At 32.9% G+C, this 23,703-nt stretch overlaps 2 protein-coding genes across 2 annotated transcripts; one reads left to right on the top strand and one right to left on the bottom strand.

Moving 5' to 3' along the window:
- Positions 1 to 5,412: 5,412 nt before the first annotated feature.
- LOC123898262 (fructokinase-1) lies at positions 5,413 to 10,081 on the top strand. Its single transcript, XM_045949176.1, has 5 exons — positions 5,413 to 6,092; positions 6,823 to 7,073; positions 7,179 to 7,470; positions 8,562 to 8,714; positions 9,229 to 10,081. The coding sequence occupies exons 1-5, from the start codon at positions 5,736 to 5,738 to the stop codon at positions 9,613 to 9,615; spliced, it is 1,440 nt and encodes a 479-aa protein (XP_045805132.1). The 5' UTR covers positions 5,413 to 5,735; the 3' UTR covers positions 9,616 to 10,081.
- Positions 10,082 to 22,112: 12,031 nt separating this feature from the next.
- On the bottom strand, positions 22,113 to 22,909 carry LOC123894029. The gene is made up of 3 exons (XM_045943936.1): positions 22,867 to 22,909; positions 22,346 to 22,501; positions 22,113 to 22,285 (listed from the first exon to the last, which is right to left on the bottom strand). Exons 1-3 carry the CDS (start codon positions 22,907 to 22,909, stop codon positions 22,113 to 22,115), a joined length of 372 nt encoding a protein of 123 aa, XP_045799892.1.
- Between the last annotated feature and the right edge of the window lie 794 nt (positions 22,910 to 23,703).

The raw sequence follows: 23,703 nt of genomic DNA, 5'->3' as shown, positions 1-23,703 counted from the left end.
AAACACACGGTAATTCATAAGGATTCTTTAAAATACCTCTACGGTTAAGAGCCGCCCTTGTTGGAAGTTTGTTTAACAATAACCGCCATCCATAAACATTGATTTTGGAAGGAACATCCGTTTTCCATAACCTTTTAACAGCTTCTAACTTAGTTTCTTCCAAAGACTCAATCTGCTATGATTCCCGTGAAGCTAATAAGCTAGAATAGAAGGATTTTATCGAAAATAACCCATTGGTATCCGGTATACATCGCCAATGATCCTGATCAGAATATTGTAAAGAGAAACCATCGAATAATCCTTGAAGTTCCAGCACCTACAACTCTGCACTCGCATCCAAGGAACTAGACCTACTTGTTTTTGGTAAAATATTTTGACTGTGATAATACCCAACCATTCTTTAAATAGAAACAAATTTAAATAAGTGATTTTTACGTAAATTAGATTTTTCTTTTGCATTTTTTAATAATTTAATTGTTTCAATGCGATGTTTTTTATTTTTCAATCGTCTTGATCATCAACAATTGTAAATTAAAAGACATAACTATTTCCATCATTTTAATTTTTTCACTTTATTTACAAATATCTTACGATTTTATGCTAATTACTTAAATGTTGTAAATTTATTATCAAATCCATTCTTTTCACTTTTATCGATATTCAATTTTAGTTTGTTTTTCTTTTGTTTGGTGAAGCAATATTTAATTTTTTACCACCAAATTAATCTAATTTGGAGGGGTCAGAGTGGTTCCAGTCTCCTCCCAATGGCAGTTGTGCGGGATCGAATCGTGATCCGTCCTTCCTACCGAGTTTAGCATCAATCACCAACAATAAATCAACTAAAGATTGGTCTGGTGAAGCAATTTTATGTACTACCATATTAATATTAGGTGTAATTTAAATAAATAAATAGTAACATTATTTTTTATTTTTAGTGAAAAGAAAGGAAGAAATGAGTAATGTGTTTGTCTAGTGCCTACTAAACAAAAAGAAGGGAAGCATTGTTTACTAAATAAAATGAACCATTCCACCCGTTCAGACAAACACATCCAAAAAACGCATTCTTTTTTCTATTCTCTCCTCTCCCACACACGACAAAACCCTATTCTCTTCAATTTCCATATACTCTCTATAGTGTTGAGACAAAATCCATTTTAGTGTTTTAATGACAACAAACCTTATGGAATAAATGTTTAGTTTTATGAATGGTGATCTACTGATGTTTGCACTTGAGTTTTTGTTGAAAGATAGATATTAGCAAAAGTGGACGAGCTAGAAGCCACTCACATCAACAAGTGCATTTATATACTCAAACAGTGAAAGATTTGGAGTATCATCAGATGATCACAATAGTAGTATCACAAGCATCAAGAAGATTTTTTAAAAGACTGTTGTTTGAATCATACGAGGATTGATTTAAGGTTCAAGCAAAGAAAGTAATCTTCATGATTAATAGTCTTCATCTTCATCACAAGGTTTACAATGAGAATTAAATATTCAAGGAAGATTATGATGATCACAGTTGAAGAATCATAATGGAAAAACCTGCATCACAAGCTACAAAAGAATATACTATGGATAGATGTTACAAAAGGATTACAAGCTACAAAAGGATCGATGTTGTGTGACAAAACTCACATTGAGTTTTGTACTACATGCTTTGAGGATTTACTACTGCAATTAACATCAAAGTATCATCCTACCAAAGCTTCTTAAGATGACAATGTTTGAGAATGATTTTCCATGAGTTTTACAAAGGAGCTTATGCACAAGGCATAAAGGTTTTAATCATTCTCATTATGAGTACACTCACACCTTTACTGAAGAATCTCAAAGATACTCAATGAACATACAACTGTGTGAAAACATCAAAAGGAATTATGAGAAGTTTTGCAGCAACAAGATTATATGTCCCACTCCTTAAGAAAAGTGTTGAATACTGTTTCAAGCATGATCCGAGAACATTCTTCAGTTCAAGGAATAAACTCTTCCAGGTTAGTACTTCAACACAAGTACTTATTGTGATCTAACAAGTGCTCTTGAGTGATTAATATAGACAGGAACTAAAGCTCATTCATTATATATCACTCTACTTGAAATTGTTGAAAACTGCAAGTTTATGAGAATGATTAGAGAACATTCTCCAGTCTGCACTTTTTCTCACGTGCAAAGCTATACATCAACAATAAGCACTTAATTGATATCATCTGAACAAGAGACAAATAAACACTTTTGCAAAGGACTTCATTGAAGAGAATCTCTATAGGATATAAGTCATTTAAGGCAAGGATTAAATGATAGCAAAAGAAAGCTTCCTATTTGGTCATGTTTAAGGAATAAACATGAACATGTCTTTGACAATTTATTTCTCAAGTTCACATGCTCTATTCATAGATTATTTGAAGACATTTCTGGTCCAATGAAAAGGAGACAACAAGTTTGAAATGGTACTTCTCAAAGGACTTCATAAAATATATTCTACTATGTTCTTGATCTACAATGGAAAGCTACTTGTACTTTTGCAAGTACACATGAATAGTAAAAGGATAAGAAGACCGGCTATCATCATATGATCATCATGAATATCTTGAGGCCCGCGAAATCAAAACAAGCAAAGCATACCTCTCTATTTGATCTAGGCCACGAATCAGAAAATACTGTGGGAGAACGATCTAAGAACGTTCCAGAATCAAGCAGACTTTTTGCTCTTGATCGAAAGATTCTCTCCAGTTGTATCCAGCTGTTGTAATTGATCTTCCAAGGCTTCAACAGTGCTTGTTCTTGGAGAACAAGTTTATACAGCTCAAAGATGCTCAAACTCACGCTCCTCATGACATCATCATTCTAAGAACATTCTCATGAAGCATCTTCTCTCTCATCAAATATTATTTGAATAATATTTTGATGTGGCTTTTAAAGGACTAACGACTAGTCTTGTGCTCCACTCAAACTTACTTGGAGACCACAAAACAAAGGACAAACAACATCTATAAATAGCAAACTTGGGTGCTTTGAAGACTTGAGAGCTCACACTACAACATTCATTCTATACTTGTCTTTTTCGTACAAGGTACCAAGCTCTTCTTTCATCACTCATACTCAAGCTCTCCATTCTCATCAGTACTTCTGAGTATATTGAGTGTTTTGATTTGCTTCTCAAATTAACCTTTGAGTTTTTCAACAAGCAAATATCTCAAGAGTTTCAACTACAAATTTCAACATCTACACTTGTCTTTTTCGACCAAGTCATCAAACTCTTCCACTCTCACTCCAGCTCTCTAACATCACATACTTGGATCAGTATATCATTGAGTGAACTGAGTGTATTCTTCTATTAGCTTCTCAACTTGATTTTCTCTTCATTTGAAAGCTTGTGATTCGAACAACTTATTGTAAAAGAAAGATTGGCTCAAGTCAATATGTAACTATTGATTGAGTGACACCTTAGTTTGTAGGACTGAGGTAGATATTAAGCTTGTAGGGCTTAAGGTTATTGATCTTGGTTTAGATCAAGGAGGTTTGTAATTTGAGATTACTAGTATCTCAAGATTATAGTGGATACTCATGGAGCGTGAGGGACTGGACGTAACTCATACTATTAGGGGGTGAACCAGTATAATTGTTGTGTGTTGATTCTCTCTTCCCTCATCTTTTATTTCGAGCAAACACTAAGCACACAATTCACTTTGAATTTGTTTTACTGCTAACCAGATCCTTCTGAGATCATTCTGTTCTTTATTACTTTACAAAATAACATAAAATTTTACCTAACTACGTCTATGAAATAGCCATATGGCTATTTCATAGACTATGAACAAAGACCGAGAATTCTGTTTTATCTATATACACAATATAATATCCACAATAATATAAATAGAATATATAGAAACAGAAGAATAATGAATACCTTGAGATGATCTACGTCGATTCCAATAGATGCTAAAATCCGTACCAAAATCCGACTGATTACATAACTGACTGTGGTCATTAGAATGGCCATCATCATTTCTAGGGAAGGATTATTTTTTAGGGTCACAATTCAAACCCCCCTTTCTTGTGACTATTTCTTCCACTTCATATAGCTTATTCCATTCCATTCCATTCCCTTCGCTCATTTTCCAATTGTTAACCAAACTCATCTTTCCTTTTTCCTATTGCACTTGTTGATTAAAACGACTTCGTTACCTTCTTTGATCTCCGTCTTGTGTCGTGTGTGCTCTAGGGTTACTTTTCCCCTTCTTCATTAACCACCGCGTGTTTTCGTTTAGGGTTAATTCCAATGTTTTAAAAACCGGACCGGACCGGCCGGTCGGACCGGTCCGGCCGGGAACCGGCAGTGTACACAGTCTGATCCAGGTGCAGGACCGGTTTTGCATTTGGCCCTCTGAAAACCGGAGTGACCGGCCGGATCTCTGGTTGAACCGCGAACCGGAGAAACCCATACTGAACCGGACCGGACGGCAGGTGTTGAATAATTATTTCAAAAAACTCAAAATGTGGCCAGCAGGTGTTGAACACAAGACCTTTTGATAAAACAAAGAAACACTTACCACTTGGCCAGTTGAGTTATTATGATTATGTTACATCTAATTAATATATAATTACTATCATTTAGGAAACATAAAAAATCACCAAAAAAAGACATTGTTAAGTTTTTTTTTTTTTTTTACAAATACCTATTAATTAATAAAAAAGACATTGTTAAGTTTTTTCATACTTATTATATATTTCATTTTGAAAAATAGTTAATTTAAAACAATATATATATATATATATATATATATATATATATATATATATATATATATATATATATATATATATATATATATATATAAACCCTAAACCCTATATATATATATATATATTAGAAAGTATGATCCAATATATATGTTAGTAAAAATATAAATAGAATGAGAAGTTTTTGAGCATATGAATTTTTATATTTGATCAAATATTTTAGTATAATTATATTATTTTTAAATAAATACTGGGTAAACAGTCATGCGGTCCAACTAGTAACCCAGTGACCCAGAGCTTCGACCGGGTCGATCACCGGACCGGGTTTTAAAACTATGGTTAATTCCCTTCAATTTACGTTCAAAGATTTCAAGAAAGAGAGAAAGAACGACCACTTATCTCATTGTATCGCCCACAGATATTAAATTTCTCTTTGTAATCTTCGTTAATCTCTTCTCTCGTTCATTGATTATGTTTGATTCAGTTTCGTAGTTGGGAATTACAGAGAAAAATCAGAATTCAAATAAAAAAAGGAAGAAAATGGTTCGAAATTACGTTTACGGAAATCTCGTCTTCGCTGTCTTCTAGGTATCTTTAATGTCTTAGGGTTTGACATTCACTAATCCACTTGGTAAATAATAAAATGAGATGTCATTCCAATCCACTTTTCCAGTACATAATTCCGAGAAAGAATATTCTCAATTTTTTTCCTCAATTGTTACTTATATCATTGATTAACATTTCTTCATTTGTTTTTTTTTTTTGAAATATTATCACACGTTTAAATTCACACATTATTTCCTTAATTTATTTATTATTCTCCATTATTCCATGCTTATTTGGTTTGATGATTGATTATTATTAGTTGATTACTGTAGTTATCTCTTCCCTTCCTTCCTTCCTTCTGCTTGTTTGTTTGTTTGGTGAAAACAATATCTCGTTGATTCACTCACTCACTCACTGCAACCGCAACATTCCGCCTCAAAAGTAGTCGAATGCCTCTCCTCTCAGTTCCATCCACCAAATCCCTAAATTCTCCATCCCCTTTCTACCTCAATCATCACCACCATCATCATGTCTATTCCTTCCAATCCAAAACCAAAACCAAATTCCAATCCCAATCCTATCCAATTCTCTCTCTCAGTCTCTCCTGTAAAGGTCTTGGTGTCGCTGTTTCATCTTCATCACCGCCCGATTCTAAGCTGAGGAGCGTTGGATCCAAACACGTTGATGTTGCCACTTTGGGTAATCTCTGTGTTGATATTGTTCTCAATGTCCCGCAATTGCCACCTCCTTCCCTCCAACAACGTAAAGCTTTCATGGAACGTTTGGCTTCTTCTCCGCCTTCCAAGGTAAGCTTTTCTATATTCTATCTTTTCTATTCATTCCATGGAATCAATCAAAGTTTTAACTTGGAGTTTATTTTTGCCTCAAGTAGTGTTCTTTCTTGGTTCAATAATATTCAGATTTGATAATGTATTGCTCTATTTGTCCGTTTGGTTAGTTAGTTGCATACTCCTTTTACTCTCATTAATATTATTTGCTTTTTTCACAAAAAAATAAATTGAAATGTAACAGTTTTGTAATTAAAAGGGGAGTAAATCAGGGTTTCTGGGATTGAAATTGTAATGGTCGGACAATTTAGTTCTCAAATTTACGAAATAGCAAACTAATCCCTTAAGTTGAAGAATATTAATCAACTTGGTCTTTCAATCAAAATATTTCTTTAGTTATCGAAATCGATGAAGGACCTACATATTGATTGACTTGAATAGTCTTTTTTTTTATTTCAAGACAAGCATAAATTTTTTAAATTATGGTGCTAAATTTGGAAAAGTGACTAAATGGAATGAAGTTTTCAATTCAAAGGACTAAATTGACAGTTTCTTACAATTTCAAGGACTATAATTGTTGATTTACTCATAAGAGGGAAAATATATGATGAAGGCAGAAAATGTTTTCTTAAACCAAACAGTACAGTGCTGACTATCATTCATCCCACTTTTCTGTGCTCTTACTTACTATCATATTTATACGCTACAAATGGTTTTATTGTCTTGTATCTTGTGTTTTTTGGTGTAGAAACACTGGGAAGCTGGTGGGAACTGCAATATGGCTATAGCAGCTTCTAGGCTAGGGCTTGACTGTGTATCAATTGGTCATGTGGGTAGTGAAATCTATGGGAACTTTCTGTTAGATGTGCTTCGTGATGAGGGCATTGGTATGGTTGAGATGTCTACTAATGATGATACTGTCAGCAGATCCAGTGCCTCTTATGAAACACTTCTATGCTGGGTTCTCGTTGATCCTTCACAAAGACATGGTTTTTGTAGGTAAAAATCATTTCTTTTATTTTGATTTGTCACTATCATGGTGCCCCTTTTTTTCTTCTCATTTTTTTGGTATATGATGACCTAATTCAGTTTTTTTCCTACTAGTCGAGCTGATTTTAGCAAGGACCCTGCATTTAATTGGCTGAACAAATTGTCCAGAGAAGCAAAATTAGCTATTAAAAATTCAAAGGTTTTGTTTTGTAATGGATATGGATTTGATGATTTCTCTCCTGGTTTACTACTCTCAGTAGTGGACTGTGCTGTTGAAGGTGGCACATCAATCTTCTTTGATCCGGGACCACGTGGAAAGACTCTCTCAACTGGGACCCCGGAAGAACAGAGAGCTCTTAACCAGTTTCTGAGGATGAGTGATGTTCTTCTTCTAACATCTGACGAGGTTTTCACTTATAACTATCCTCATATTGCTTCTATCCTTAATAGGATTGTGATTGCTGATAATTTTCTGCTTTAAGCTTGTCCTCTTCTATTTGTGATTTGCTGTTGTTTAAGTTCTCTTTTCTTTGTTTTATAAACTATGAAAATTTTCTTTCTATCTCTCATTGAACAACATATTTCTATTTGCAATTTGCTTTAAATGCATGGCCAGTAATCAATGTCTATTTGTCTTCGTTTGATGTTCTACCGTTATGGACTTCAAATTTATATGTTCTCTGTTTATAAGAATCTACTTAACCGTATGCCGTGTTTTTGCCATTCCTCTCAAGTATGGACAATTGAACATATTTTGTTTGTTTATCCAAGTTATTATGTTTGTTGTATGTACTTATGCATTGTCAGTCAACAGCATAAAGTCTAATGGACTCGTTATTCATAATATGGTAATATGTCTGCCAAATTCATAAGCAGTTTCTTACAATGCTAATCTGTACAAGCTGATCACACACCTTTATGCATGCTCACACAGATCCCCAATCCTCTGTTGCTACTCCCTTTTCTCCTAGGTTGTGTATCACGTTATAGGTGTTCTATTTTGCCCGTGCCACATGTTGGAACCCAGTGGATTTCTAAAGTCAGTCCTGATGTAAAAATTCAGATTGTATTTTCTTGTTTCTGATGATGGATGTATTAATATGCCATTAGCGTTTTGACCAACTAACTTTTTGACAGCATATTCAACAAATGATAAACAGTCCTATCTTGTTTATGTTGAAAATAATAAAAATGTTGCCCTAACTACCTCTCCTCTACTTTGTATCCCTGTCGCAACTCATGCTATATCAAAGTTCTCCAATCCATATTTGATACATTGTTGTTCTCCATAGTTTTGGTAAAATTTGTTTCTGCTTTGCATTATTTTTGATAAAATGCTGAATCTAATCCTTGCCATACAATTGAAAGTGTTGTATAAAACAGTTATGTCATACAAATTAAAAGTGCTTCCGTTTTTTATATTTATAATTTGTAGTTGGTTTTATATAATACTTTTCAATTTAATAACATCTCTGATGTTATTGATTTGCACAACAGGCTGAATCGTTAACTGGCATAGGAGATCCCATACTAGCTGGGCAAGAGTTGCTTAAAAGAGGGATCCGCACAAAGTGGGTGATTGTAAAAATGGGTCTTAAAGGTTCAATTCTAATAACTGCATCAAGTATAGTGTGTGCACCTGCGTTCAAGGTAACTGCTCATTCTCAACTCTCAATTGCTTCCATCGAATTTTTGCAATTTTGGAACAGTGGTTTTTTCAATTTATACTGCCACTCTGCTTAACTTTGCTCTGACATACTTTGTATTAAGAATTTCATATGTTCTTGGCTTAAAGGTGAGATTCCAGTTTAGGGCAAATTAATGAAAAGTAAGCAGTTAAAGCTACAGCCACATTTTATGAAGGACTGTATTTGAAAACATAATGGCCTTCTGAACATTGGACATGGTTTCTCATACTGAAATTTCTTTTTATTTGTATGAGTTTACCTTGCATTTCCAACATCCTAATATTAAAGGAATTATCAAGTGCCAGTCTGATATGCTCCATATATAACGTGTTGCTTTTTCTGTGTTCAAAGTATTATGTTTGTCTCTCTCGCAATAATGTCTACTAAATTTATGTGAGTTTTTTTTTTTGACAAACATTAAATTTTTGTGATAACTCTTGAGTACAAACTAATTGGATTTATAAATATATCATCAGGTGAACATTGTTGACTCTGTTGGGTGTGGAGACAGTTTCGTTGCTGCTATTGCATATGGTTTTATACATAATTTGCCAATGGTTAATACATTAGCAATTGCAAATGCAGTAGGTGCTGCAACAGCTATGGGCTGTGGTGCTGGTAGGAATGTTGCATCACTGGAAAAAGTATTGCATATATTAAAATCACCTAACCTCAATGAGGATGATGAGTTTTGGACTGAAATTCTCGAAAAAAAAGTGGTAGATCAGGAAGTAACACGTCTGTCAAATATTGTGTTGAATGGAAACAGAAATCATCTCAACTTTGTCCCATTTGACAAGGTTGCCTCTGAGCTCTTGACCAAGTTTGAGTTTCCACGGACAGTGGAGAATGTGCCAACTTGATATTTTGTGGACAATAGATTGCAGCCACTATTTATCCACTCATGTGAACTAACCCTTCTCTGGATTCTCTTTACTTCTTGGCTCCGTCATCCTCCGTGTGAAGAGAGCAAAGTTTTATCTCTAACAATATTACATTGCAATAGCTAATTTAAAAGGCATTGTTATGAGTGAGTATATGAGAGGTTGCTGCTAATCAAACATTTTAGCTGATTTCTTTCATTTCAGTCTCAACCATATTCCTTTGATGTCAAAGGTATTTTTCCTCCCATAAAGGGTGAGGTCGCATAGCTTTTATCCTCTGCCAGATTCCATTTTTTGGGCTTCATTTTTGCATGAATGCTTCTCAAGCAGTGATATGTAATAGTCTCTATAATACACATTTAGTAGTTAATTGGCAGAGGGAAAATTGGTTTGTATGAATTTCAATATTTTAAATAGAGATTATAGAACTAGTTAGTTTATGGTATTTTATGGTTGGAATTATTGAACTAGTTAGTTTATTATATTTGGGCTTGCGCATGTTGTTTTTACAGCATAAAAGAATCAATGACATAAACGTTATGTAACAAGACTAAATATTATAACAAAAACAATTAATATTCAAGAGTTGCCCCAGAAAGTATAGAATAAAATTATCTGCACGATTTATCGTCAGAAAGAAGGACCTATTAGAGAGTAACAACAGTTCTCAAGTACAGAAACATATACACGAAGTTATAAACAAGGACTAGTACCTAGTTCTCTGGGGTCTTGTCAGTTATATATTCTCCCTCGTTTTTTCTTTACCTTTAGCAATCTGTTAGGCTCCTTGCCAACATGTCACTCTTTCTACTTAAATCTCATATTTTATCACATCGGTCTAGTTAGTAGTAGCCAACACGCATATCATACACCTCTCCTAACTTAGTATTATTTTCATGCAAAAATTACTTAGTAATTAACCAATTATAGTGCCATAAAACTATTGAGTATGTAACTCTTGAATGAAATTATTTAGTATTTTCAAAGTTGTTAGCCGGGTCCATATCCTTCCGGTTCCGGCTGATACTAAAGTGTGTGAATTAATTGATGATAACACAAGATCATGGAAAAGAGAACTAGTGAACAACATTTTCAACAGGTATGAAGCCCAACATATCTTGAGTATTCCAATTTCTTGGCGCTTACCGAATGACAAACTTGTCTGGCATTGGGAGAGAAATGGGCAATATTCTGTTAGATCGGCATATCATATCCAGAGGGAAGAAAAGAGCAGGCCTGTCCCGGAACCTTCAAACTCTCAGAACCAAGGCATTTGGAAAGCTATTTGGTGCACTCAAATCCCGAACTGTGTCAAGAACTTTTTGTTGGATATTTTGATATAATAATTTATTTTAAAGTTATTTTAATATTATATAATTATCATTATTATTAATAATAATGATTTGTTAAATGTGGCTATAATTACTTGGTCAATACACACGTTTTTTCTGTTACTATCTTACCCAATTATTCATACTTAATAGGATTAATTATTTAATTGATAAAAATGTTTTTTTGGTAACCTTAAGTGATGGTATATATATATATATATATATATATATATATATATATATATATATATATATATATATATATATATATATATATATATATATATATATGTTGGATATTTGAGATATTTCAAAAGTTATTTATTTTTATAATTTATTAATTTAATTTGACTTGGGAATTATTTTAATTACTTATTTGATAAGGCATTTAACCTATTAAATAGGAGATATATATACATCTTATTAGTTTTGGTACGTTGCATCATGTATAATAAATACCATTTTTTAGTGGAACCTTAAACCTATTCACATCACATGTTCCTATTTTATAGCAACTAATTAGCCTATTTATTTTGATAACCGTTTTGAAAATACTAATTAAAAAAGAATTGATTTGTTTTAATTACATGAAAAGAATGCTTTATAACTTGATCAATATATATGTATGCTTTATATAAAAAAACAGAGAAGAAAGTACTAAGAGATGAATACATCCCTAAATTCATTGTGTTTCATATATCTAATCCTCAAAACAAAGTATTTTCTAATAAGTTCCTGAGTTACCAACCTTGTTAATATTCTCGTGTCTTGATAGCCTCGGTAAGTTTATCACCGAGAAGAACCGGTTGTATTCTGGGGGAGTTGCGCAATATTTGCGGATAATTCCTTAGTTCAGTGATTACACGCCTCCGGTTATTTGTTTACCAGCCATCCGCGCCAACAATCTAAGGAATTACGGCTGGATATGGTTAGGACAATGACAATAAGGTTGAGGTTGATGGCCTCCAGTTTTGCATTTAACTCACTCCGATGGTGTTGGTTTTATTTTCTCTCTATTTTGGTTGACGTCAAAATGTGGGGATTTGCCCTCTTTGCCTACGATAGGAACCAGAGCATGTACAATTGTAAGGTAATATTATTACTCCCCTTGAAATCAACCACAAGGGAACAGGTACATGTTCTAAGCTTAAACCTGGCAAGTAAATGTTTTGAATTTTGATTGTGTTGAATTTGCCTTAGAAATATAGTGATTATTATTATGTGGTACAATTGAAAATGATAAACTTTACTCGGTTTTGGGATGAGAATACTATGTTTATCCTTATGATTAATTTTTTTTTTAAGACGTGTTAATTTTCTCTCGAAAATTTTTGTTGTGAATGAGGGAAAAAAAAAAAAAAAAAAAAAATTCAGGAACTATGGTTTTCATATGTATAGTGCTGTGAATTAGTTTTTGTTTAATCAGAATGAGACTATAAATTATACTAGGCAGAGTTTGATTATTTAAAATAAATGGTTTCTTTGTATTTGAAAATGACCTATAATCTCATTGGTATATGCATATTTTGCGTGAGAAAGTGTATAGTTTATTAAGTGGTATATTACACTTTGATTACAGTAAATATTTTATTTTGAAATATGGTTGATAACTAATTTTTATGGTTGCTAAATTTGAGTAGTAATTATTGTTGATGCTTGGTGTATTTCTGTGTTTTGATAATTTGATAAACTATTATTTAGAAACTTTTGACTATCATGCTTATGATTCTAGTCTTGGTCGAATAAATTTGAAGTGATATAAATTTTAAATGTGTAGAATAAAGAGATATTTATTAATCGTGTATGAGTTAATTTATATGCTTCATAGGGCAATAATATAGACTCTGTTTGAGCATGATAAGATGAACTAAATAATTGTTTTGGTATGAATCAAATTAGTTTATTTAATTTGAGTTGTTAGGAGACTCATGGTAATTTGAAGATCGTCATGTATAGTCCAACGCCATTTTATATTGGATTTATTTTGATGGCATAAGCATATCGGTATTGATTAAAATTGTGAAAACATGAATACTTATATTTGAAAATCATTTGGTATATGCATTGAGTTTATGATATTTGATTCGGGTTGCACTGAAATTTTCTTTACCTGTGCATTTTGTTTGTGATATAGTTTTATTGACTATATGTTATGATACTAACACTTATGTAAAGGAAAATGAAACATCTAAGCTGATGTGAAGCATAAGAGGATCAAGTATGAATTGTAGCGCAAACTTACAAGGATGTGTGACATTTATAATTCTATCATAAATATAGTATGTTGAGAAAATTTTAGGAAGTTTAATTATCATGGAGTTAGAATATTGAGTATCCCTTATGGTCCTAATGCTACTTGAGTAAAAATATACGAGATATACCATAACAGATTGGTAGATACAATGTGTATTAGAACAATACAATGATGTATCATGAGATTTGTTTGAGTTAAGATATATATTTGAGATTTATTTCTCTATTGTGAGAGTGTTATCACTTGAAAATTATTCAAGTAAGCTTGTATAATAAATCCACAAATGAAGTCACATTTATCTAATGTGGGGGTGTCGCTTAGAAAGTATTCTAAGTAGACTTGTATAATAAATTTATGATGATTGGATATGGGCCAATGAGATAAATCTATAAGTAGATTTATTTTATTGATGAATAAGTTGTCGCTTAGTAGCCATCTAAGTAGACTTGTATAAACTTATTGTGAAAATCGAGTTTACTTTATAGACTCAAGAAATTGTGAGATAAATTGACTTTGAGACGTCTTAGTCAATATTAGTGAATTGATCGGATCCGTTGACTTAACCCCTGGGAAGAAAATTGATAGGAATGGATATGCCACCCGAAAACGACAAGTAATGGGAACCCAACCTTTGTGATTGGAGATCCCATGAAGAAGGTTCATATGGGTAAAAACAAGTTACTTGTTAGTTATGTTAGCACTAAAATTTTGTCCATTTCCTATGTGTTATGATAATGGCTATGAGAAGTGCTAAATTAAAAATAAATTTGAGGGGTAAGCTTTAAAGGCTTTTAATGATCACCATAAGCCCTTATGGGTGGTGTATGGTTGTAGCATACACTTGATGGAATCACCTATATGAGTGTCAAGTGGGGCCGCTTGCATGAGACCGTGGCGGGTCTCTAGAGCACTCATGAAAACCAGACATGCGCAAGGCCTAAATGCGCAACACCGCGTAACACGAGAATTGTGGGGGTGTGATGCGGGTGGTAAACCGCTAACACACGTCAAGTGTCTTTGGTTCATATAGCTTGCTACACCAATTTCACTGTGTGTTAAGTTTATCATCCTAGCACTGGTTCATATAGCTTGCTACACCAGTTTGATGCATCACACTCAAAAGTAACTCAGGCAATGTTTTCGAAACAATTTTAAGTTATTATTTAGTTGAAAAACTTTTGAAATATGTGGGGGATTGTTGGATATTTGAGATATTTCAAAAGTTATTTATTTTTATAATTTATTAATTTAATTTGACTTGGGAATTATTTTAATTACTTATTTGATAAGGCATTTAACCTATTAAATAGGAGATATATATACATCTTATTAGTTTTGGTACGTTGCATCATGTATAATAAATACCATTTTTTAGTGGAACCTTAAACCTATTCACATCACATGTTCCTATTTTATAGCAACTAATTAGCCTATTTATTTTGATAACCGTTTTGAAAATACTAATTAAAAAAGAATTGATTTGTTTTAATTACATGAAAAGAATGCTTTATAACTTGATCAATATATATGTATGCTTTATATAAAAAAACAGAGAAGAAAGTACTAAGAGATGAATACATCCCTAAATTCATTGTGTTTCATATATCTAATCCTCAAAACAAAGTATTTTCTAATAAGTTCCTGAGTTACCAACCTTGTTAATATTCTCGTGTCTTGATAGCCTCGGTAAGTTTATCACCGAGAAGAACCGGTTGTATTCTGGGGGAGTTGCGCAATATTTGCGGATAATTCCTTAGTTCAGTGATTACACGCCTCCGGTTATTTGTTTACCAGCCATCCGCGCCAACAATATATATATATATATATATATATATATATATAACCGTGGCTTACGAAAAGTGTGTGGAGTTGAAGGAAGGTATACTCACGGGTTTTAACAAATAATTATCCTCTCCTCTTTTGATTTTATATGTGACCTAGATTAGAGAAATTATTTTCCTCTTTATGAGAAAATTGAGTGTTATCTTCCTGGTTACATCACCGGTGTCTAATAATGTCTTGCTAGTTCTGTCACCTCGGATATGATTCATATTCGGGAAGGACCTGTTGAATCCTAGGGATTTACGCTTATGAGGCGGATAAATCCTTAAGACAGTGCGATCAGCACGCCCCAGGTATTATTTCATGGTTTACTATTCTCCCTATTTGAGACTCGGTGGTTGTTTACTTTCGCGGTAGTGCCGACAACGATATACAACAATCATAGATAAGTTCTATAATCTCTATTTTATTTTATTATCATTCATATTTGTTTAATTACATAAATTAATATGTTGTTTATTATTATGAATATTGTGATTAAGTCCAATTTTTTACAACAATCTTAAGGATTTATCAATGAATTATGTTGTGCCTTGATTTTGAATTAGTCTCGGCGAATTGGTTTGGTTAACCTACAGTGTCAGTGTGACCGTCAATTGTGCCTACGAAGTTTTCTGTCAAAATTGCAAGTGTCGTGTTTCACTTTTGAGGAATAATTTCACTCGTCCTAAGTTGCACCAAGGAATACTCCATCATAAGAAATTTAATGGTGGCAATTTGCATTTAGAGCAACTTCGATAGCCATCACAGCATCATGGGATTATGGAGAATCTGTATGGTACATAGTCAAATTCATTGGCTGCTCTAATTTTACATTCACTACGGGTATGTTAACTAAATATAATATCTTTGTATTGAAATACCCTTTGAATCATGTGTTTTTGTGCCGCAACTGTTTCTGCTATTTTATAGATACTTAAATATCATAAAGTGCAAATCCAGTTTTGCTATTTTCAGATTCCTATAATTTTGGACATGAGACCTGAATTTTATTTTAATTTTAATGAATATGAGACCTGAAATTAAAATTGAGAACTATGGTTTTGGTTAATGAGAGGTAAGTTTTATCTTCAGTGAATAATTTTAACAAAACAGTGGACATATAAATTTGTGATGTGAAGTTTATATGCTATAATAAAGGTTTATTAGCTTGTTTATTTTGTGGCATTGAAAAGTGAAATTTTTCTTTAACTGGTTTGAGCATGCAAGTGAGGTATGTTTACTACTACTAGAGCTGTCAAAATGGGTCGGGCTATTGGGCCGGCCTATTAGGCCTATCGGGCCAGACCTTAGCGGGCCGGGCCTTATTGGGCCAGACCTTATCGGGCCAGGCTTTTTCATGGGCCGTCATGGGCCGGCCCACGGGCTTCTGGGCCGGCCCCTTAAAAAATTTAAAAAATATTTTAAAAAATTCTATAATTTTTTTATTGTTATATTTTGATCCTATTTTTACGCATAAATTATATATAATCTTTTTTATTAGTTTTGTCGTTTTATTATTTTTTTTAAAACAAATTATCGTTTTATTGTTATTATTTGTGTTTTGTTCCTATCTATAATCTGTTTTATTCATATTTCTAAGCATATCATGTTTTTATTGTATTTATCTTATATTCTTTCTATATTTTTTTGTTGTGAAATTACAATGAAGGATATAAAACTTGGAATATAGTTAAAACTACTAAGGATAAATTAGTAACTTTGGTAGTAATTAATTTGATTATATTAGAAGTAGATATAAAATACTGAGATACGAGGTGGAAATCAATACCTATGTATAAAGAGGATACAAAAAAATTTGGTGTGAACTTTTCATAATAACAACAATACCCTTAATTTTTTTTTTGGGCAGCAAAAAACTTTTATTAACAAACTCACCATAACATAAGACGCGTCTTTTTTTTTAGCTGTAAAAATCTTTTATTAACAAACTCACCAAAACATAAGGCAAAATAGAAAATGTGGATCACACAAACTGACACTGGCCGCTAATAATAATAATAATAATAATAATATGACAAAAAACTTTTTGGATTATGATGAGATTATTTGTTAGAGATTTGTTTGTTTGTTTGATGAGGATAAAGAGGATGATATTATTGTTTGGGAGATTATGTGAGAAAATATAGGGATATTTAGATATAAAATAAATTTAGTACTAGAATCTGTTTTTTTTTTTCAAAAAAAAAACTGAAAATTAGTGGGCCGGTCCATCGGGCCATATAGGCTTTTACTTATTGGGCCGGGCTAGGCGGGCTGGGCCACGAAGTTAACGGGCCAGGACGGGCCAGGCCCTTTATATGAACGGGCCCCCTCAGGCCGGGTCGGGCTGGACCGGGCCGACCCCTTTGCCAGCTCTAACTACTACTAGCTTTTCATATATTTGTAATGAGATATAGATCTTTGACTCGTGATTTTCTGAGATTATTTGTGCCACTGTTGATGAATTTTCATCGGATAAATGATTATCATAGTACGAACTATACGAAGATACTAATTTTGTTGGCATCATAGAGAAACGTACTCAATGAGTTGGTTAGTTCATGTTATAATTATTTACTCATATTCATTGAGGATTATGTGAAATGACATTGGTTTTTTATGAGTATACTGGAAAAAATTAAAAGCAGTGCTCGAAGTAAATTGAGGAGATATTTTATTGAGAAATTTATAGAGATACCTATATACTACGTGATAGAAAAATTGTCGCTTAGAAATATTCCAAGTAAACTTGAACATGATTGTGATCATGAAATATTTTTGAGATACCATAAACTATAATATGGTATATTGAGATTATCCATTGTATTAAAATAATACAATGATGTTTAGAGAAATTGTGGATTATCCATTGTATATATTACAATGATGTTTAGTGAAATTTGCTTATGAGAAAATATATCTCAATAAGGACAATTTATAAGTAGACCTGAATAAAATTCACCTATGTTATCAAATGTGGGGGTGTTATCGCTTGAAAACTAGCTTTCAAGTAGACCTGATTTATAAATCTAATCATAGATTTAATTTTCCCCTTTTGTGGAGATGTTGTCGCTTAGAATTTATCTAAGCAGACTTGATGAATTATATTATAAATGTCGATTCGACAATATGTGATATGCTGTTTATAGTGGATGAGCCATTGTATTAAATTAATACAATGATGTTAATTAGATAAGAGCTGATGAGAATAAATTAATAAGTGAATTTAATTGTTCTAAGTGAGAATGTTGTTGCTTAATTATCTAAGCAAATATGTAAAGTTTTATCGCGGAGAACAAGTTATTATATACTTGGATAAACTTATGAGATTAAACGACTTAGAGACGTCTTATTATATTGGTGAAAGAATTATGTTTTCATAATTTGTGTAAAATGTAGCTACTAAACAAAGCCCCTGGGAAGAAATAATTTTGTGACACATCGAGGGGAATTGGACTTTAGCCATTTGAAATCAACAAGTGATAGGAACCCCACCTTTGTGATTGAAGATCCCATGAATAAGGTTCATATGGGTAAGAACAAGTTACTTGTTAGATCTGCTAGCACCAAAAATTAGTTAATTAATTTTTGACTAAGTCCTTTTCCTATGGTGTGAGTGAGAAAGTGTTAGACACTGCATTATTGAGAGGTTAAGCTTACTATAAAGCTTTTAATGAATTTCCCTTATGGGTGGTGTATGATTTGCAGCATACACTTGATGAAATCACCTATTTGAGTGTCAAGTGGGGCCGCTTGCATGAGATCTTGGCGAAATCTCTAGAGCACTCATGAAAGAATCCAGGCACGCGCACGGCCTATTCGCGCACCACAGCGTCAACAGCAAGAATTGTGGGGTGTAATGTGGGTGGTAGACCGCTAACACACACCAAGTGACTTTGGTTCATATAGCTTGCTACACCAATTTCACTGTGTGTTTAGGGATGGCAACGGGCGCCAATGGGTGCGGGTTTGAGTGATACCAAACCCACACCCGAAATCAACACCCAAATCCAAATCTAAACCCAAATGTTGTTCGGTGGCAAAACAACACCTACGCCCACACCCATTGGGTTCGGGTTTTTTACACCCAAACCCAAACCCACAACGCATTTTGTACTACTTTGCAAATTTAAGCAAAACAAGGTAAATTTAAGCAAAAACAATGGAATTTAAACATATTGTCAATCACTTAGCAAAAACATAGGTTTAAAATTACAAGGGAATTTAAAATTACAAAATAGTCTTTCAAGAAATTAAATTACAACTAAACTAAAATTAAATTAATTTTACTTTTACACTTATATATATATATATATATATATATATATATATATATATATATATATATATATATATGGGAGTATTTAGGTAATTTTAACATGTTTCGGGTGTGAGTTTGAGTGATACCAAACCCACACCCATATTATCGGGTGTCACCCAAACCCAAACCCAGTCAATTCGGGTTTTGCCCGTTGACTTGAGTTTGAGTTCGGGTGGGTCTCACGGGTTTGGGTTTTTCTGCCATCCCTATGTGTGTTAAGTCTATCATTCTAGGGCTGGTTCATATAGCTTGCTACACCAGTTTAATGCATTACATCAATGATGTTAATCCAGGAAATGATTTTTGAGTATTCTTTTATAATTTAAAATAAATTGTGGGGATTGTTGGATATTTTGATATAATAATTTATTTTAAAGTTATTTTAATATTATATAATTATCATTATTATTATTAATAATGATTTGTTAAATGTGGCTATAATTACTTGGTCAATACACACGTTTTTTCTGTTACTATCTTACCCGATTATTCCTACTTAATAGGATTAATTATTTAATTGATAAAAATGTTTTTTTGGTAACCTTAAGTGATGGTATATATATATAACCGTGGCTTACGAAAAGTGTGTGGAATTGAAGGAAGGTATACTCACGGGTTTTAACAAATAATTATCCTCTCCTCTTTTGTTTTTATATGTGACCTAGATTAGAGAAATTATTTTCCTCTTTATGAGAAAATTGAGTGTTATCTTCCTGGTTACATCACCGGTGTCTAATAATGTCATGCTAGTTCTGTCACATCGGATATGATTCATATTCGGGAAGGACTTGTTGAATCCTGGGGATTTACGCTTATGAGGCGGATAAATCCTTAAGGACAGTGCGATCAGCACGCCTCAGGTATTATTTCATGGTTTATTATTCTCCCTATTTGAGACTCGGTGGTTGTTTACTTTCGCAGTAGTGCCGACAACGATATACAACAATCATAGATAAGTTCTATAATCTCTATTTTATTTTATTATCATTCATATTTATTTAATTACATAAATTAATATGTTGTTTATTATTATGAATATCGTGATTAAGTCCAATTTTTTACACAACTTTTTGTGACGTCTAGCAAAATTCATTCTTCCTACAAGGGCCAAGCTAGAGCAAAAAGGAATTGGTTTAGATCCACATTGTCCGCTATGTGAAACTGATAAAGATAGCCAAGAGCTAGCACTTATTTATGCATTGTCCAATAACCCAACTCATGTGGTTCTCTTCTCCTTTAGTTCTTTATGCTGCTACAAAATCTGAGAATGTCCAAATCTCTCCAACATTGACTGAAACAACAGGTCTGAGATCGTGTCTTAATATAGCAAAGGAGCTGAGGTATGAAAATTTGATCATTGAGCTTGATGCTGTGGTAGTTGTGAAGTGTATACAGGAAAGACTAAACTTGGTTGAAATAGATCATGTTATTTTAGACTGCTTGGTTTTAATGTCATCTACGACTAATATTAGTATAGCTTATATTTCAAGAGCAAAAAATGCTGCTGCTCATAGTCTTGTAGACATAGTTAAGAGAATTGGGTTAAAAAGTTGGTTGGGGAAATCCCAGAACCTACTGCTTCTATTGTATGGTCTGATGCTTGTTTTAATTAATGAAATGAGTTACAAAAAAAAAAAAAAGAATTTATGAAACTTGAGGGGGACCATGACACCTTGGATTGCCAGTCCCCCTCTCTACCCATGATTGTATCTACAATAAATTTCATATGAATAAAAAAGATATACATAGAAAGATGGGAAAATGAGAGGATTCAAATCTCAATATTCCCTCATACCACAATATATGTCATTTGGGGGGGGGCGGGGGGAATTTGTACCACAATATATGTCGCTTTATATTACCAATGAAGTATTTAATGCTATTTTTTTTATTATACTCTTAACTATTTTTTATTTTTTTTTGAAAACATACCCTTAACTATTTATTGCTCTCTCTTCTTTCAATTTTTCAATTTTTTTGAAATTAAATTAAAATAATTAAGAGTTAAATAATTAACTTTTTTCTAATTTAATAATGTATTTGAATTTTTTTATTTTATATTCTTAATTTTTTTTCTTGCAAGTAATAAAGACGAGATATAGGGATAATCATTATTAAAACAAATAAAATTACAAAAAACTTAAAATGCAATACAATACACTAAGCACACAACACACATAACTTAATTAATACAATATACTCAACTCGCAAACAATCTATTTAATCATGAAACATGCTGAACTTTGCTCATATGTGTTTGACTATATCTGCTTGTAATTCGTGATGTACATTTGAATCACGCATCACAGATCTAGCACGCACATGATTCGCAAATGCAGGTAGCACCTCGATCGAAAATGGCTCCGGTGTACTAGACCCACTTGCCTCATATTGATCATAATTTGTCCAACATTGAGCATATGTATCTTGTTCATCCTCAACAATCATATTATGCAATGTGATACATGACCTCATGATGAGAGTCAAATCAGACTGAGTGAATGAAATGAACGGACTCCAAACAAATACTACAATGTATGTGTTGAATAATAGATAAGATATAAAGTGATAAAATACAAACAAGGACTTGACAATACATCATTTAAAGCAATGAAGTTAACTAGTAGATAAAACACAAATTGACAAAATACAAACAAGGACTTGACAATACATCATTTAAAACAAATGAAGTTAAATAGTAGATAAGACACAAAGTGACATAATACAAACAATGACTTGATAACATTTAATTTCCAAACAGATCGCGACCCAATTTTTCCAACAGCTCTTTGCTCCGGTCATCGAGATGCTCCTTTGAATTTAGCTTCATAAACATCATCTTCTTAGCCTCAATACTTTGTTTCAACAATTGGTTAGCATCCTCTTGCCTCATGGCTATTTTGTCCAATCGTTCCAACTCTTTCTCCTTATATTGTTTGAATTCGTTCCACTCTTCATTGACTGATTCCAAGGCTGCGCCATTGCCTTTCTTTTTACCCTTTTTTTTAGTTGCATCCCTCCCCATTGGGAGAGCACTAGATCCTATGGAGTTGGGATCACTTGCATCACTCTCGTGGGCTCTCTTAAATGCACTACCTCTAGAGCCAGTATTTTCTCCTACTTGACTATCATAACGTGGTTGATCATGACAGTGAGCCATTCCGACATTAAATTGAAATGTCCACTCTTTACCACTTGAATATAATTCATGCGTTTTTGCCAATACATCATTCTCCGACCACCCACTTGTTGCATACGCACAGCGTTATCATAAGCGTTAGTCCATTTATTAAGTATTTTATTCATGTAGTTGTAATGATTTCTGCACGCAACTCAATCACGGAGAGGATCAAATGAGGAATGATCATTACAATAATCAGCAATTTTACCCCAATATGAATCACTTTTTTTTATTTCTCCCAACAACACTGTATGTTCCATATTTAATCCACCCACTAATTAGAACCAAATTTTGATCAGTGGTCCAATTGGGGCTTTTTCGGCGAGCAGGAGTTGAATCCTTTGCATTTGGAGTGGCTTCATGACCACCGTTCATGCCACCAAGAGCCAACATTCAGAACATTCAGAACTGTCCAACATTCAAAATATTTTCATTCCGCATTGGAGTAGAAGGATAATAAGGAGGTGTTTGAGATGAATAAGGCATCGTTGATCCATAATGTGGACGATAATTTGAATTAGATGACAGCATGATGAAATTTGGAGGAAATCCATAATTTGGTATATTTCGGAGAACTCGTTGGTTGAAAGATTCATTTTAAATATAGTTGTTGGGATTTTCAGGGACGGATTTAATGTGGGGGCAGTGGGGTCAGCCGAACTCACTTGCCTATTATATTTTTAGTTAATACTAGTATTATTTATGCAATGTGACACCATAAATCTGGTATTATCATTTTTATATAGTCAATTTATTACACTATAACAAATGTAAAATTAATAAGACTAATTTATAATACTAATGAGTATCTTAAGAGTATTGACTAATAAACCAAAATAAGTAATTTTGTATAAGAAAATGCTAAAATTATATAAATAACAACTTATATTTTTTTACGTTATAATTTTGACCCCACTTACTAAAATTCTTGGATCCGTCCCTGGGGATTTTGGTAGTTGAAAGGGTTATTAGTAGAATTTTTGGTGTTAAAAGGGTTATTGTTGGGACTCATTTCACTAAAAAGATGTTTAGAGCTACAAATAAGAGTTTAATTGATGCTAAATAGAAAAATTAGAGGGAGAAATGTCGTTTTTCTTTTTGTGTCCAAATCAAATGAACCCTATTTATAGACAAAAATAAATGATGAATTTTGGTG

Source organism: Trifolium pratense, linkage group LG1 (genome assembly GCF_020283565.1).
Source record: "Trifolium pratense cultivar HEN17-A07 linkage group LG1, ARS_RC_1.1, whole genome shotgun sequence".
Classification (NCBI taxonomy): domain Eukaryota; kingdom Viridiplantae; phylum Streptophyta; class Magnoliopsida; order Fabales; family Fabaceae; genus Trifolium; species Trifolium pratense.
The sequence above is the reverse complement of the archived record's forward strand: the minus strand, read 5'-3'. Positions and strand labels throughout refer to the sequence as shown.